The sequence below is a fragment of the Sander vitreus genome, chromosome 18, assembly GCF_031162955.1.
Source record: "Sander vitreus isolate 19-12246 chromosome 18, sanVit1, whole genome shotgun sequence".
In the NCBI taxonomy this organism is placed as follows: Eukaryota; Metazoa; Chordata; class Actinopteri; order Perciformes; family Percidae; genus Sander; species Sander vitreus.
In genome coordinates this window covers 4400883-4419174 of record NC_135872.1, presented here as the reverse complement: position 1 = coordinate 4419174, position 18292 = coordinate 4400883, and the positions used below count along the sequence as shown (strand labels likewise).

Here is an 18292-nt window from a genome sequence, read left to right as displayed (position 1 = left end):
GGGCACGCCCTCATACTCTGGCTAGTAGTCCTTACCTAGGTACTCTCAGGGCACGCCCTCATACTCTGCTTCTGACTGGCTAGTAGTCCTTACCTAGGTACTGCGCATGTGCGACTCCCAACAAAGATGGAACAGAAGTGAGATGTCTCACTCTGTAGCTAAAACAGAGAGCTCAACACACAGGGTGAAAAGAGGAGCTGCAGCAATGTGCAGTACAACAAAAATATTGTGTTTGTAAACCTATTCTGATATAACCTCTAAATACAATTATGGACCTGAAAATGAGCATAATATGAGCACTTTATATCTAACTTGCCTTAAGGTGTAGGAACCCTGTCTTAGTCTATTGAGATGTAATGCAACGTTAATCTAAGTTTCATGCTACGTGTGTGTGGGGGTTGTGTAATGGCTGGCTGGCTGGCTGGCTGGCTGGCTGGCTGGCTGTGTGTGTGTGTGTGTGTGTGTGTGTGTGTGTGTGTGTGTGTGTGTGTAGTAACACTGTAAATTACTTTATTGTTGCTTTACAAAAGTAGAAATTTAATAAACTCAAATCTTAACTTTGGCAGCGAATATGAGGCCACAACCTGGCTTTTCTTTTGCAAAATACATGCACTTCTGCTCTCCTTTTGGGGATTTAACCTGCTTCAATTAAAATAGTTGAATCCACTGAACTATTCATTTGAGCTATTCATTCACTGGAGTCATTGACTCGGAAATTTTCCTAATGGAATTTTCCAGTAAAAGAAGAAATGAGGTATTATCAACTGTCCCTCGCAGTCTCTTTTTTCTTTTCATTTCTTTCTCTCAATCAGAAGAAGAGAAATCCCTTGCTCCCTTATTCACCAGCTGTGTGTGTGTGTGTGCGTGTGTGTGTGTGTGTGTGTGTGTGTGTGTGTGTAATATGTAAATGGCTGTTGCCTAACCAGCCAAAACTAGGCCATCTTCTCCTCTGTGAACACCTGAATAGAAGCGAGACGGAGGTAGTGGGAAGAGAAACAGAGGCCAGAGGTGAACAGCTTACCAAAATAGCTTACTTCAGCGGGCGTGCTGCGACTTTGCTCAGATTAAACTGACATTGTTCCATATCATGCTGCCTAAGTAAAAACAAAATATTAGTCAGACCATTGCACGTTTATTCTGCAGAATATCACGTTGAAGCTACTCTGCAGACTGTAAGCACTTTTCCATTTCCTACTGTTGCATGTAGAGCTGGGCAATATGGAGAAAATCAAATATAAAGATATTTTTGACCAAATACATCGATGTCGATATTGCGGGTTGACTCTTGGTGCTTTCACAAAATATTTACACAATGAGAGTTTTGATAAATAATCATCAGTGATGTGGATATAATGACTTGGTGGGTAAAGGCAAACAATGACACAGCTAGAACAGTCTGCTAAGTTCAGAAAATGACATCACTTTACTGTAATGCAGCCTTTAAGACCAGGAAAAGACAACATGTGTCATATTACAATATTACTATATCCAACATTTAAGACGATATCTACTCTCACATATCGATGTAATATCAATATATTGCCCAGCCCTAGTTACATGTGAAGTTCACCATTCCCGCATATTTTGCAAATACACAGGGTGACACAGGAACCCAGGAAATTAGGAATATTAAGTACAAAGAGAAGAATCAATGTCCTGATAGCACGGAAGGCCACGTGAAGCCTCTCGTTCTTGTTTTTTTTCATGGTGAAGTAATGTATTTTGTGATCACAGCACGACTACGGTAGGGAGTAGTATGAAAAGCTGAGTTTGGTCGGGGTGGTGGATGGGTCAAACAATACAGGCCTTTCACCCAGGAGACCGGGGATCGCGTCCCGCGTGTGGCATTTTGTTTCCCCGTTGTTTTCTCCGCAGCTGTCTGTGTGAGGTGTCCTTTCCCCGTTGTTTTTTTTCCTAAACCCAACCTCCGCTGTCCCGTTGTTGTTGTCGTGTGTCCCCCAGAGACCGCGGATCGTGTCCCGGGGTGTGACTTTCCCCGTTAATCTTTTCGCGCTGGCCGCCACGAAAAAAACGAGATAAACGTGTTGTTGAATCAATAGATTAAAAATAACGTGACAATTACACGAACTGCCGTGAGACCGTGTTGCAAGTTTGATACGACTCGAGTCCACAGCTCTGCTGAAGGTCAGCAAGTCAGATCATGAAGGGATTCCAAGCTGGTAGCAGTATTGCATTTGAGAAAATATTTCAGAGGGGGTTACGATGTAGCCAGCAGATATCCGGTTAACAGATACTCACGCGAAGACTTCCTCCTCCGTGCGCCGGTCCTTGTTTACGTTCCAGACAACATTTTGGCGATTTTCTAGAAACAGATATCTGCAAATAAATTAATAAAAAATTGTTGCAACACGCAATGGCTAAGGCAATGAAATGCAATTAAAATAATTTGCATTAGATATCTTATAATTCTTAAATTTGTTCTTTGTTTGCATTTAAAAAAAAAGAAAATGTTTATGTTTGCAGTCGTGTTATTTGTCTTATTTGTCTTGGGCAGAACACTCTTAAAGAAGAGATTTTTAATCTCAATGAGTCTTTTATTCCTGGTTAAATAAAGGTTCAATAAGAAAGTGAACGGCAATGTCAAACAAACAATATACAAACAAGCTTTTCTGTTGTTTAGGTTGGAGGACTTATCTCGCTGTCAAACAGAGTCAACTTTGCAGACGTTTGACAGAGAGGTGAGACGATTTCATGTTATTATGTTTACGGCCTTTCAGCAAGGTGTGAGACAAAGCTGGACAGAAAAAAAACAAGAGAAGACTGAGAGACAGAGAGGGCAGGGCACAGAGAGAGAGAGAGAGACAGAGAGAGACACACAAAGAGAGAGAGAGAGAGAGAGAGAGAGAGAGAGAGAGAGAGACACAGAGAGAGAGAGAGAGAGAGAGAGAGAGAGAGAGAGAGAGGGAAGGAAAAGAGAATAGAAAGAAGCCGAGAGGCAAAACAAGTGAAGGACAGAGAGGGCGTTAGAGGTGTTAATCAGAGGCTGCAGGTAGGCAGAGGTGTGTGTGTGTGTGTGTGTGTGTGTGTGTGTGTGTGTGTGTGTGTGTGAAGGTCTGACAGTATCTCAGGGCTACATCAGTGGCCATTAGTATTTTGTAGCACAAACACACACTTTGACAGGTCTGCTGCACCGCCCGCAGAGAGGGACTGTGTGTGTATGTGTGTGTGTGTTGACCTCTCCTTTCATGTGTTTATCTCACCTCCCCCCCCCCCCCCCCCCACCCACCCACCCACACACACACACACACACACACCCACACACACACACACACACACCCACACACACACACACACACACACACACACACAACCAACATCCACTCCTCAAATTGGCTCTGCTCATCAAATATGAATGATGTTCGCTCCATCTGGACAGAAGTCTACAGTAAACACTCTGCTTATCTATCTTTCATTGTTTTTCTGCCTCCTCGCCAACATTTTTCTTTATTGTCATCCTCTCTTATACCTTCTGCACTCTTTTGAACCTTCTCATCTTCTCCTTCCTTTTCCTCTTTCCTTTCTTTGTCTCCTCTACTTTTCCAAATCTCCTCTTCCCTTCTTCTTGTGCCTGTTGCAGTTTTAAAATGGACTTGAAGTGTTGAATCAAGATGATGAATTTTTTATTGTTATCTATTTTTGTCTTCCTTCCTCTATATCATCTAAATTCCATTTCCTCTCTGTTTATCTCTTTTCCTTGTTGGTCTTTTCCTCCCTTTTCTACATTTATGTCTATTTCTTCACAATAGTTTTTTTGTCCATCTCTTTTTCTTTTTCGACATTTTACCCTCCCTCGTATTTGCTCCTGTACACTTAGTTTTTTTATGTCCCCATATCCATGCACGTATTAAGACAATGTAGTGTGGCACCCCTGGGCACTATACCTCACCTGCCCCCCGTCCACCACATCCCTCTCCACCCCCTCCCCCACCAACCCCGTTACCCGTGCTGCAGCAGTGAGCACTATATTCAAATGTCTCAATTCAAAATGTCTTATCAATTTATAAAGCCAAAATCAATACACATCAGTGTACACATCAGCCCAGCAGACAAGCCAAACAAAAACAAAAAACATTCCCATTATGCAGAATAGGGGAACTTCATCAGCACAGCTGAGCCAGAGCATCAAAACAGCAGCAGAGCCTAAACAGGAACCAGACAAACAAAACCAGTCAATTGACAGCATCAATTCACGTTTGCCCAAAAATAATAGTAAATCAATCAGGCTTTAGCAGAACTGCTTCTTCCTTGATTTTGCGCAAGCAAAGGTGTCGACTACATCCCCAAAGTCCGTTTCTTTGGCCAACTGCGATTCAGTGGTAAGTGGGGAGAGTGCAGTCAAACACTTCTGTGTCGTCCTGAGCTCATTCTTCACTCGTTTCAGTCGGGAGAACCGTCAGCATTTGTTACAGACAGGGTTAGAAATATCCTGAGCGTAACAAAGACGCTTGTACCGGTACCATCTACCCCCACTAGCGTTACCTTCTCCACAGTTAACTTCGGCTTCGTCAGCGCTGCTAGTGACCGCAATTCCTTCTGATGTTCTCACAAAAAAAACTTTCGATCCCTGGAACATTTTGAATCGTGGCTAAACATCTAGAGTCCTTGTCTTTCTTTAAAGTGCCCATATTATGAAAAAAAACCACTTTTTCTGGGATTTTATTTTGTGTCTCTGGTGCTTCCACACACATACAAACTTTGAAAAAAACAAACATCCCTGCTGCTTTTGAGTGAGATACGGGTTTCTGAATGTGTCCTGCCTTCAGTCTCCGGGTGAGCTGTTAAAAATCTGAACGGCTTTCTACGTAACTAGCCGAGACGAGGGGCCTAGGGGGCTAACCGTTAGCATGCTAGCGCTAGCATGCTAGCTCGTTCTCAATGGCAAAACACTGCTACAACACACACAAATTCACCCTAATCTACAAAATAAATTGTAAAGAACTACTTCCATGTCCCTGTTCTGCAGGTATTCCACACAAAGTTGGAAGTGCATCCTCGTTTAGAAGAAGTCTCCCGGCTAATCCTGCCTTGTACAGGCCGAAGTTGCAGAAACAGCTAGCTAGCTCATGTAGTCCTTACCTAGCTACTGCGCATGTGCGACTGACAACAAAGATGTTACAGAAGATGCGAGGTCTCACTCTGTAGCTAAAACAGAGACCTGAACACAGGGTGAAAAGAGGATCTGCAGCAATGTGCAGTAGAACAAAAATATGGTGTTTTTTGTAAACCTATTCTGATACAATCTCAAATTACAATTATGAACCTGAAAATGAGCATAATATGGCCACTTTAACTTTCTTTTTGCACAACCACTCAATTGATGTCTGTCCATTTTGGATTAATTTTCTGTAGCCGTTAAAAAAAAAAAAGATACATTTGCACGTACTTGTGGACCAACTCAACTCTGACAGATTGGGGAGGGGGATTGCTAGTGGTCATGTAATCTTGATTTATTTATAATTTATTATTATTATTATTGTGAAATTAGTGTTCATAAACGAGTAATGTATGGTCTTTCAAAAATTTCAAGTGAATAATATAACAATTTACGAAAACTATTTTTAAAGCTTGTGTCATGTGGTTGCCCCCCCACTGGTTGTGAATGGTTGGTGCCCCTGGGCACTGGCCCACTTGTCTTCATGGATAATCCAGGCATGCCCATATCTCAGTTCTCTCCCTCCTTACATTTTCCTCTCGTCTTCTTTTCCTATCTTCTTTTTCTCCTCTCCATGTTGTCTCCCGTTCTTGTCTCATTTGCTCTCTCATCTTCTTCTCTGTTTACATCTTTCTTCTTGTTTTCCTCCTCCCCTCCCCTCCTATCATCTCTTCTTCTTTCCTCTCCCCTGTCTCATCCTGGCTCTCTCCTTTCATTTTCCATCATCTTTTCCCCCTCCATACATCCTGCCCTAATCGCTCCTCATCTTTCTCGTATTTGCTCTAACCCCTTTCACCCCCTATTCTCGCCTCCATTCTTTTTCATACCTCCTCTACCCTTCTTCTTTTTTGACTCCTCTTTGTTCCTCCTCGTCCATCATCAATCCTTATTCTCTTTTCCCTCCTGTCCCTCTTATCTTCATCTATTTTCTTCCCTCTCCTATATTTCTTGCAGTTTTCTTCCCTGCGTGTGTGCTCTCTTGAGCTTTGACGCATCAGGAAGTTAACACGTACACACACACACACACACACACACACACACACACACACACACACGCTCTTGGGGAGTATGGAAGCTTGTTCATATCAGCTCCAACATCAGTCATCTGTCAGCAAAACTTTTATCTGCACATTTCTGTCTGTCTCTCTCTCTCTCTCTGCCTGTCTGTCACTGTGTCTCTCGGCCTTGTTCGTCCTCTCTCTCTCTTTCTTTCTCTCTCAGACCTTTACACACACACACACACACACACACACACACACACATACACACACACACACACACAGCGGCAGCTCGTCTTTATCTTCTTATCGTTCCTCTCTGGTTGAGCTGCTGAATAAATCAACTGCAGAAAAAGCAGAGATGGAGTTGAGGAGATAGAGGGATGGAGAAGGCGGAGAGGGGCATGATGGGATATGATACGACACAGGGCATATTCCTAGTCTCACTAGGAGAGGGAAACAATGGAAAAGCAAAGACGAAAGACAGAGGGGAGGAGGCAAAGAAAGACAAAGAGAAATCTGATGCAAAGTGAAAACAGCCTGTAAAGTAGGCGGAAAGAAAGAAACGAGCAGTGAAAGAGAGATATTAGCAACTGGAAAATATATTTAGACTGAGAGAGAGAGAGAGATGGAGGATGTTTGGAAAGACTGAGATGAGAGAAAGTAAGATGAACAAAAGAGAAAATGAATGGGAAAAAGAATAAAGAAAGTGAAAGATAAGATGGATATAGATAATCTATAATAGATAGAAACAGAAAAAGGATGTCACAAAGATAGAAGAGAAAATGAGAGAGAGGATGCTAGGAAAGATAGATGAGAGAAAGATGAACAAAAGAGAAAATGAAAGAGAAAAGAAGATGGATAGATAGAAACAGAAAGAAATGATGACAGAAGACCCAAGTATGATGATGATAGATAGATAACTAGACAAATGGAAAGAAGGAAAAAAAAACGGAACGATGAAAGAATGAAAGAAAGACGGATGAAAAGACATTGACTTTTGATATTCTTTAATGAAACATCTCACTCAAAAACAGCCCTACAGGGGGTAACTGGATAGATGAAAAGAAAGAGGGGATGAAAGACAAAAATAAAAATGAAAGAATAAGGGAATGGAGATGAAGTTTGAAAGGACAGAAGAAAGACAAATGGAAAAAAGGAAACTTGAAAAAAAGAGAGAAAGAGATAGCTGACTGACCAAAAACTGGCTGACATGCCCTTGACCAAGACACTGAACCCTCCCCTTTGCATCCACACTACATGTTCATACTCCAGCAGTATAGTACATACATACATACGTACATACATACATACATACGTACATACATACATACATACATAAGAGCAGAATCATACACTTTTTTACTATTCCGTAATCTGCTTTGCCGATATTGTTTCCCCACTTAATCATCGTGCCTCTAACAAAAAAGAAAATCAAATTGCGAGGTAATGAGGTGCTGATTGTATTATTTCACAGCCGGCTGCTCGAGTGCGCTGACTGATCCTGCGTGCCGACCTGTTAATATAACAAATTAGGAGTTGAGCTGGTGTTCTAACCCCCACAGCAAATCACAGGAGGGGGCTCAATGTTTGGCTCGAGGACACTTTGCTTTTCTTTTCTGGTATTTCTTGCAGGCGCCTGGCTTCGGCTTCTGCAAAAATACCAGCGTGTTTGTGGCCGGTTAGCTCAGCTGGTAGAGCGGGCGCACATATGAAGAGGTTTATTCCTCGACGCAGAAGGTCAAGGGTTGGAGTCCGACCTGTGACGGTTTTCCTGAATGTCTTCCCCCTTCTCTCTCCCCTTTCATATATCAGCTTTCCTATCAAAGGCAGAAATGCCCCCTCCGCCCAAAAAAAAAGTTCAAATGTTGGATATACATGGCACCAAAGCTCTCCTAGAGTGCATTTTAGGGCTGCATGAAATGAGGAGAATATGCGATAACGTTGTTGAATATCGTTATAACGATATAACGTGCGTTAAATAAACAGATATCAAAGCGTACTCAGTTCTGCCTTTCTGCTGCTGTCAGTATTCTGCTAAAATACAACAAACTGCTTGTTGAATTCAAACAAATAAAAGGAAATCATTTCCAACATTATTTTATTGAACAAATTGTACATTGAATTTGAATGTAAAGGCACCACTAAAAAAACAATGACAGTTCCCGTTTCAAAGTGTAGTTTTCTACTAATATTTTCTTTCAACTAACACGAAAAACCTCTCAAGTGTTTTTTTGCGATATGTCACGGCCTTTCGCGGTGTGTTCATCGCGCCAGTTGATATCGCGATAATGATAAAACGATATATTGTGCTTTTCTTAGCTCATCGCCATAGCAACGGCGTATGAAACTGCCATTACATCATCTACAACAGGACTTTCACTGGATCGTTGTCGGCAACCAAACACTGCACTTTGTTAATTGCATGGCATAGTGTAGAAAATCATAGAAAATGCAGCAAGAATACTTCGCTTGAAAATACATTTGTGAACTAATTTTCGACCGTTATATTTACAAACAGCAAATCAGGCTCATTTAAGTTACACTCTTTAAACTTGAATCTTATAAATTGCAATATTACATCGTTCATTACTTTCATTCTGTGTGCCACAAGGTTTGTAGTCATTAATGTTTTTGAATTGCAGCACTTGCCAGTGTTTGACGGCTCACCTTCCTATAAATGATGCCTCATACTTCATGTTTGCTCATGCCGTGCAAATAGGCTCCACTTTTGACTTTTTGTATATTTACCCTTTTCTTTATGTTCAATAGAACACAGGCACCTTTCTGAGTGTAAGGAAATAAGAAACGAAATCAATCAAATCTTTCGTCTTGTTGACATTTTTAATAAAATATTCCCACCTCGACGCCTTCAACAAACAAGTAATGAAACACATTATAGATCTAGATGAAGTTGGGCAGCAGAGAGCCACGCGTCGCGCTGGCTAATGGTGCAGTGTGTCCTGTTCCACGGACACGCACACACATTTGTGAAAGGTGAGGTTTTTAAAAATGAAGGCCAGAACCGAGCAAGCAGACTGTTTCTGTTCTGAAAATGTCACCAATCCATCAATCTGATAGGTAAAGGCCAGTCTTCTCATTATACTGTGTGTGTGTGTGTGTGTGTGTGTGTGTGTGTGTGTGTGTGTGTGTGCGTGCGCACGCCTGCCTATATTCTTTCAGAAGAAAAGGCTGCTGACCCAGCAAAGGCAGCACACACACACACACACACACACACACACACACACACACACACACACACACACACACACACACACACGCACACAGAGTTATGTGGTGTATCTTAATGAGCCTCTGGCTGTTTTTCTGTAATTCATCCTCAACACATCTTGTCTGGTGACTCGTCCACAATACAGAGCATCATGGTTCAAAACTTTTACTGTGTTCTATCAGAAATGGCCTCATTTTCCGGATTTACTTTCTTTGTAAAAAGCAGCTTTCAAACTATTCCTCAGGAACCCAGGAGAATATCTGATACCTCCAGCTGCTTTTTTATTTCATACATGTTTCCAAAGATGGAATTTTAACTCACTTATTGTGGAAACTGTGCCTTAACATGTCACGTTAAATCATTGTGTCTGTTTCTCTCTCTCTCTCTCTCTCTCTCTCTCTCTGTAGGTGCACCACTCTTCATTACGACTCTGATCTTCCTCCTACCTCCATCATCATCACCTTCCACAACGAGGCCAGATCCACCCTGCTGCGCACCATCAGGAGGTAACCAACACATTCTCACTCGTCTAAAAGCGACTCTTGGTCAGGTGCCTTTGCCGTTAGTTACTGACGCAAAAAGTCCCCTTTAGCATCTCAGTCAGGTGTCATTTTTCAACGCGCTTGGTCGGGACTTTTGCCATCACTTTTTGACGCTCTGGGTTAGGACTGATTTTGTGTCATTTTTCAACATGCGGGGTAAAACCACTTAGATATGGTTAGGAAAAGATCGTGGGTGGGTTTAAAAAAAAAAAAGTAAGTTCAAGTGACGCGAAACCAGAATGGGACACAAACCTTGGTCTCCTGGGTGAAAGTCCTTTGTTTTTTTTGGGCATTTTTAGGCCTTTATTTGACAGGACAGCTGAAGACATGAAAGGGAAGAGAGAGGGGGGAATGACATGCAGCAAAGGGCTGCAGGTCGGAGTCGAACCCCGGGCCCGCTGCGTCGAGGAGTAAAGCCCTAGATATGGGCGCACGCTCTACCAACTGAGCTATCCGGGCGCCCGAAAGTACTTTGTTTGACCCATCCACCACTCCAACCTGCCTCATCGCGCGTATTTTTGGTCTTTCATACTACTCGCTACCGTTGTCGCTCTTAATACTACGTCATCTTACAGCGCAGCGGTTGAGCTGCTGCTATGCCCGGTGCGTTCCATACATTCCTAAAGGGTGATTATGGCGTCTGTATCTGACGCTGAGAGCCACTGGCCGACCGAGTTGGGAGTGAGAACGGTTTGAGGTTTTTATTGTCATATGCAGAATTACAGAGAAGCAGACTATGGTAATGAAAGAACCAAATCACACAAGTGAAAAAAAAAAAAAGGTTTAGTAGACACTGCGGCCATCTTTCAACTCAGATTTTGCTTTGTTTATTCCGTTGGAAAACTGGTGTTACAATTCTACTTTGTAATATGTATCTAACTTTTATTTAGCAATTTTTGTTATTAGGGTTCATCAAAGGTTTGATCATATGAGTGTGAATTTAAAGACCTGGGTTTGGGTTTTCATCATTTTATAACGCCCAAAGAGGTGTTTTTGTATTGGCATTGGCAAGGGAATTGCGCACTTGGCATTGCAAATTGTAAATGACATTGAATTCTGGCAGAATATTAGCTATCAGCATGTTAATCCTTAAATGAAATCTCTGCGGTATCAATCTTCAGAAACCTGCATCAAATGTTGGCTGATGAGCAAAGAAACATTCAGCTGCCAACAGTGACGTGTGTGTAAACAGTGAAGGCGCAGCAAAGCCTCCACACACACATTTACTCTGCTGACCCTCACCCTCTGAACTCTGTTCTGTTTTTTCAGTTTGATGATATCAGCAGGTGGTCGCTCACACATACAATACAAACAGACACACACACCTCCAGGTTTTGGCTCAGGTTCAGCTCATTATACCAGCCAGTCAGCAGGGACCGGCTACGTCTCCACACTTTTACAGAGGACATTGTGTGTGTGTGTGTGTGTGTGTGTGTGTGTGTGTGTGTGTGTGTGTGTGTGTGTGTGTGTGTGTGTGTGTGTGTCCTCCCCTTCAGCCCTCCTTAAAGCTCTGCAGTTTTAAACCAATTAAAAGACAATCTGTCTCCATGGGCCCCTCTACTCCCTTTGGCTCTGGCTCTCTCTCTCTGTGTTTGTGTTTGTGTGTGTGTGTGTGTGTGTGTGTGTGTGTGTGTGTGTGTGTGTGTGTGTGTGTGTGTGTGTGTGTGTGCTTTCTGTCTCCATATTGTTTCATTCATTCAACAGTTCAGTGTGTGATTTATTGTGTGTGTGTTTAGGGAAGTGATGAGGCATGTAGCATATTAGAGCGAGAATAGGTGTGTGTGTGTGTGTGTGTGTTTGTGTGTCTTTTATTTTTAGTTTGTGAATTTGGAACATTTGCTGTCACCAGGACACACAGGATCATCCGAAGCTTCTTTACTACCGCAAACCGCTTTATTTGACAATTCAAGATGAACATATCTTCTTTTTAAAACATATTTATGACAGAGATAATCCCTAACATTATGTTTTACTGTCCTTGAGTGCAGATTGATAACAATTGGTAACAATATAATAAATCAAAACAAGGTTTTTCATTTACAGTTCTGCAAATCTGTTGCGTTGTAAACAGCGTCATAGAGAGGGATGAGATGCCATGACTTGTACAATTAGCGATAATGGCGCACACTTTGTGGTGTTGCACTCAGTTGCGCATCAAAATGTTCACAGAAGCATGTTCACAGAAAGTGTCCACTTTTTAGAGTCGTGCTTCACCTGGTGCCTTCACAGGCAGGCTGAAGTACTGTACTTTGGTAAAGTTGATGGGTAAAAAAGTGAATAGTGCTGCAAGAGATCACTTGACATTTACAGTTTTTTCCATGAGTCAGTGAATCACACGAAGGCAGCTGACAACAAACACGGCTAACAGATAGAAAATGGTGATGTAATGACACAATAAGTGTGCAGCAACTTTTCTATTTTGTGGAGTTTATAAATGTTCAGTTTAGTTTAGTTTTGTATTTATCTCGAACAATCAGCATACCTTAAAAGAGCAAAAAAAAGAAAAAAATCAAAGAAAACATAAAGATAAAACCCAATTCGAAATATATTCCAATAAAAGTCAATCCGATTCCATCAAAGAACAAAAAAAGGATGAGTTAGAGACGGAGCAGACAGAAGCGTAATGCTTATAAAGGCCTGCCCCTACTTTACAATATCATATTAAAACAAGAAAAAACAAATAGCTATGCATATACAGCATACACAAATTGTAAGTCATACAATAACTTACAATAATACGACAACATACAACTATACACTGTGTGTACATTGCCAAGAATATATTCAGGTCACCTTTCTGTAATGGTCAAGTCATGTTTTCTTGAAACTATTTTTGAACTGTATAATAATAAGTCTCTGTTTGATTCATGTTCAGAATTATAGTTGTTTAAAAAGTGTCTGCACTATATGTGTTTTAGACAATGTTTTCTGGAAGTGTTGGTGCCTCGCTTTAAGACATTTAATGAACCATCGTGTGGTTTTCACTTTTGGGCCCATTAACTACAAGTTGTCTGTAATTTACATTACCGCTGAGCCAAAGCAAACTATCCATTTTTTAGATTGATTATCCACTTTACAGCCAGCCACTGGTTTCAGGTCATTTTAGTATGCTACAAAGTCAAACTTACAGGGACTTGAAAATGATCGAAGCTATGTAATCCATCATGGCGAACAATTTTCACCTTATAGACTTCCATGTGGTTCCTGCAGCTTACTCTCATAAAAGTTTTGTATGCCGGAGGTTCCCATAAGCACATGAATGTGCTAAAACAAACGTTTAAGAAAAGTCTTAAAGTGCTCATATTATGCTTTTTTTCAGGTTCATAATTGTATTTAGAGGTTATATCAGAATAGGTTTACATGGTTTAATTTTCAAAAAACACCATATATTTGTTGTACTGCACATTGCTGCAGCTCCTCTTTTCACCCTGTGTGTTGAGCTCTCTGTTTTAGCTACAGAGTGAGACATCTCACTTCTGTTCCATCTTTGATGGGAGTCGGACATGCTCAGTAGCTAGGTAAGGACTACTAGCCAGTCAGAAGCAGAGTATGAGGGCGTGCCCTGACAGTACCTAGGTAAGGACTACTAGCCAGTCAGAAGCAGAGTATGAGGGCGTGCCCTGACAGTACCTAGGTAAGGACTACTAGCCAGTCAGAAGCAGAGTATGAGGGCGTGCCCTGAGAGTACCTAGGTAAGGACTACTAGCCAGTCAGAAGCAGAGTATGAGGGCGTGCCCTGACAGTACCTAGGTAAGGACTACTAGCCAGTCAGAAGCAGAGTATGAGGGCGTGCCCTGAGAGTACCTAGGTAAGGACTACTAGCCAGTCAGAAGCAGAGTATGAGGGCGTGCCACACCAGCAGCTAGGCAAGCATTATAATGTGTGTTACAAAGCTGTATGAAAAGGCACAAACAAGTTATGGGATGGATGGATGGCTCTCTGTTTTAGCTATAGAGTGAGACATCTCACTTCCGTTCCATCTTTGTTGGGAGTCGCACATGCGCAGTACCTAGGTAAGGACTACTAGCCAGTCAGAAGCAGAGTATGAGGGCGTGCCCTGACAGTACCTAGGTAAGGACTACTAGCCAGTCAGAAGCAGAGTATGAGGGCGTGCCCTGACAGTACCTAGGTAAGGACTACTAGCCAGTCAGAAGCAGAGTATGAGGGCGTGCCCTGACAGTACCTAGGTAAGGACTACTAGCCAGTCAGAAGCAGAGTATGAGGGCGTGCCCTGACAGTACCTAGGTAAGGACTACTAGCCAGTCAGAAGCAGAGTATGAGGGCGTGCCCTGACAGTACCTAGGTAAGGACTACTAGCCAGTCAGAAGCAGAGTATGAGGGCGTGCCACACCAGCAGCTAGGCGAGCATTATAACTTGTGTTACAAAGCTGTATGAAAAGGCACGAACAAGTTATGGGATGGATGGATGGCTCTCTGTTTTAGCTACAGAGTGAGACATCTCACTTCTGTTCCATCTTTGTTGGGAGTCGCACTATGCGCAGAGTACCTAGGTAAGTGACTACTAGCCAGTCAGAAGCAGAGTATGAGGCGTGCCCTGACAGTACCTAGGTAAGGACTACTAGCCAGTCAGAAGCAGAGTATGAGGCGTGCCCTGACAGTACCTAGGTAAGGACTACTAGCCAGTCAGAAGCAGAGTATGAGGGCGTGCCCTGACAGTACCTAGGTAAGGACTACTAGCCAGTCAGAAGCAGAGTATGAGGGCGTGCCACACCAGCAGCTAGGCGAGCATTATAACTTGTGTTACAAAGCTGTATTAAAAGGCACGAACAAGTTATGGGATGGATGGATGGATGGATGGATGGATGGGTGGATGGGGAAATTACTCTGGTACAGCAGCAAGTTACAAGGAAATACACACATACTCACTCACACACATACAGAAAAAAGAAGAAATATACTAGAAATAATAATATAAAAATAAAATAAGATAGCAAAGATAAAAATGCCAGAACTACTGAAAAAAAATATACTTAGAGGGATGACAAGAATGTACACGTATATACAAGTGTAGAATAAAATCTACAACCTACATACATAGTGTATAAAACAAAATAAAATATGTTTAATATTAAATATGAAGTGACCAGTGTGCAAGTAGCATAATAGTGCAATATTGTAATGTGTGAGGTAATGAGATAAATATCTCACACACAGCTGTGAATTGTTGTACAGTTTAATGGAATAATGTTACTGTTATGCCCTTATGCAAGGCATTTAACCTGCCAACAACCAACAGCAGAAAATGCTAGTAGCTCCCAAATGATGTGTGTAAAACTATGATAATGTGAAGTACTCAGCTGAGAAAATGCCTCCATCATCACTCTTTTATGGGTGACTACTTTTGAAAAATATAAATCTGCTTATTCGTCAATCGTCACTGGATCATAGCCAAAAAAGTTTACAAAGACATTCAGTTTCATAAAAACTTTTTTTTCAAGTCAAAGACAGCAAGAATTTGCTAACTTATTTTAAGCGTCAGTTTTCAACTTAAATAGACAGATGATAGCTAGATAAGTTTTCTTTTTACTATCTGCAATCATGCTTTTCTCCGGGGACACTGAAAGCATATTGCCTACAATTACATTATAAAAGGGTATAATTTTTTGAAGTTGTGTGCGCTTTGGGGCACGGCGATACGCAGGCCGCAACTAATAAGTTTGATTTCTGAAACAATGACGGGCACTTTGAAAAGCTTTTCATCTCGTGATCAAAGAGTTGCTTTCTGAGGGGGAGCCGGGCCGTGTCGATATTTAATCAAGCTCTGATCCGAAAATTGATCTCATCTTCTCCGTCTCCGCTGGGCGAAAGACAAGCAGGCGAAGAGGGAGAGAAAAGAGATGTGGAGCTTCTGACGACATATTTGGTTTTAATGGGTTTAGTTTGTTTTGGCTCTGCGCGTGCGTGTGTGCGTGCGTGTGTGTGTGTGCACTTATAACATCCTCTTGAGTTGCAGAGGGTCTATTATTATAAAGGAGCCACAAAAGCATCACGGGCAAAAAAAAAGAGAAGGGGAGAGCTCTATATCAGCACCAGCTCAGCACTTTTTGATTCATTGAGTCCTAAAAAACGCACAGTAAAGAATCCGGATCACTTGCTCTTCAACTGATCACTCAGGATTTATGAGGAGGAGGTCATTAGGTAGATGTATAGCCTTTGCTGTCTGCTGCAAGTTTCACTGTTTTATATTGGATTTAGGGCTACTCTGTTGTGCCCTGCTCTTCTTCATTTCTATCTCGATCTTTATCCCTTTCTGAAACATTTATCTATACTGATTATTCAAAGTTTTTTGCCAGTGGAATCAAGTCCCAAAAAAACATGTGTAGCCCTCTCAACATACAACTCAAATACATGCATTTGGCATCCAACTGCAGCTGACAAAATCTGACCGTGTTTACAGGATGCTGATAAGTAGTAGGGGTGCTCGATTATGGAAAGAAATCATAATCACAATTATATTATATTAATATTATAATATTATTAATATATTAATATTAATATAATATTGAATAAATTGATTATTTTAACTCAATCACTCATTGACTTTCGGAAAGATGTTAAAAAAAAACGGTGAAACAGTTAAACAAATCAACAGGGAAAATACCTGGAACTGTGAAATTTCCCTTAACACTTTTCATACCACAACGGACCAGATCTTTACTCTCGCAAGGATCCTGGAGGGAGCCTGGGAGTATGCCCAACCAGTCTACATGTGTTTTGTGGATCTGGAGAAGGCGTATGACCGGGTGCCCCGGGAGATACTGTGGGAGGTGCTGCGGGAGTACAGGGTGAGGGGGTCCCTTCTCAGGGCCATCCAATCTCTGTACGACCAAAGCGAGAGCTGTGTCCGGGTTCTCGGCAGTAAGTCGGACTCGTTTCAGGTGAGAGTTGGCCTCCGCCAGGGCTGCGCTTTGTCACCAATCCTGTTTGTAGTATTTATGGACAGGATATCGAGGCGTAGTCGGGGTGGAGAGGGGTTGCAGTTCGGTGGGCTGGGGATCTCATCGCTGCTTTTTGCAGATGATGTGGTCCTGATGGCATCATCGGCCTGTGACCTTCAGCACTCACTGGATCGGTTCGCAGCCAAGTGTGAAGCGGCTGGGATGAGGATCAGCACCTCTAAATCGGAGGCCATGGTTCTCAGCAGGAAACCGATGGAGTGCCTTCTCCAGGTAGGGAATGAGTCCTTACCCCAAGTGAAGGAGTTCAAGTACCTTGGGGTCTTGTTCGCGAGTGAGGGACAATGGAGCGGGAGATTGGTCGGAGAATCGGCACAGCAGGTGCGGTATTACATTCAATTTATCGCACCGTTGTGATCGAAAAGAGAGCTGAGCCAGAAGGCAAAGCTCTCAATCTACCGGTCAGTTTTTTGTTCCTACCCTCACCTATGGTCATGAAGGCTGGGTCATGACCGAAAGAACAAGATCCAGGGTACAAGCGGTCGAAATGGGTTTCCTCAGGAGGGTAGCTGGCGTCTCCCTTAGAGATAGGGTGAGAAGCTCAGTTATCCGTGAGGAGCTCGGAGTAGAGCCGCTGCTCCTTTGCGTCGAAAGGAGCCAGTTGAGGTGGTTCGGGCATCTGGTAAGGATGCCCCCTGGGCGCCTCCCTAGGGAGGTGTTCCAGGCACGTCCAGCTGGGAGGAGGCCTCGGGGGAGACCCAGGACTAGGTGGAGGGATTATATCTCTAACCTGGCCTGGGAACGCCTCGGGATCCCCCAGTCGGAGCTGGTTAATGTGGCCCGGGAAAGGGAAGTTTGGGGTCCCCTGCTGGAGCTGCTACCCCCGCGACCCGACCCCGGATAAGCGGATGAAGATGGATGGATGGACTTTTCATACTTTTTCATTCAGAACAAAAGAAAAAAGAAGAGTTTACTTGCAAAACGTAATGTACATTGTTGTTAGTGATGGTTAGGAGACGAAATCGCGATTAAAATGGGATTAATCGCACAGCCCTAATATGTAGCATTACAGATCATCAGTGATGTGATGTTTTTTTTGTTATCTAGAAACCATTCAGTGCTTGTTTGAGGCATTAGATTATCATAGACGAGCTCACGCATACAGCATCCACTAAATAAACATCATCCGACAGTAATTATTGAATATAGATACAGATCATTGTATGTAAACTGTGATTTAACGAGGAGAAACTAACCATTTGACCCCAGGCTGGGACTGATAAAATGTAGATGTACAGCCCTGTAGATCAGCAGTGATGAGACAGTATTTACTGGCAGCAGATATATAGCACAATGCATCACTGGTGGTTAGACAGAACAGAACGTATCGAGTGGCTGAATCAGGATTTCTTTCCAAGAACACTTTCTGT

At 42.4% G+C, this 18292-nt stretch overlaps 1 protein-coding gene across 2 annotated transcripts in view; it reads left to right on the top strand.

The window, feature by feature from the left end:
* The window catches only part of galnt14 (UDP-N-acetyl-alpha-D-galactosamine:polypeptide N-acetylgalactosaminyltransferase 14 (GalNAc-T14)), a 191590-nt gene that overhangs the window by 101679 nt on the left and 71619 nt on the right, over positions 1–18292 (top strand). For both annotated transcript variants that reach the window (XM_078274174.1, XM_078274175.1), the window contains exon 3: positions 9811–9909. In XM_078274174.1, coding sequence (XP_078130300.1) covers positions 9811–9909 — 99 coding nt within the window. The remainder of the gene's footprint in view (positions 1–9810; positions 9910–18292) is intronic.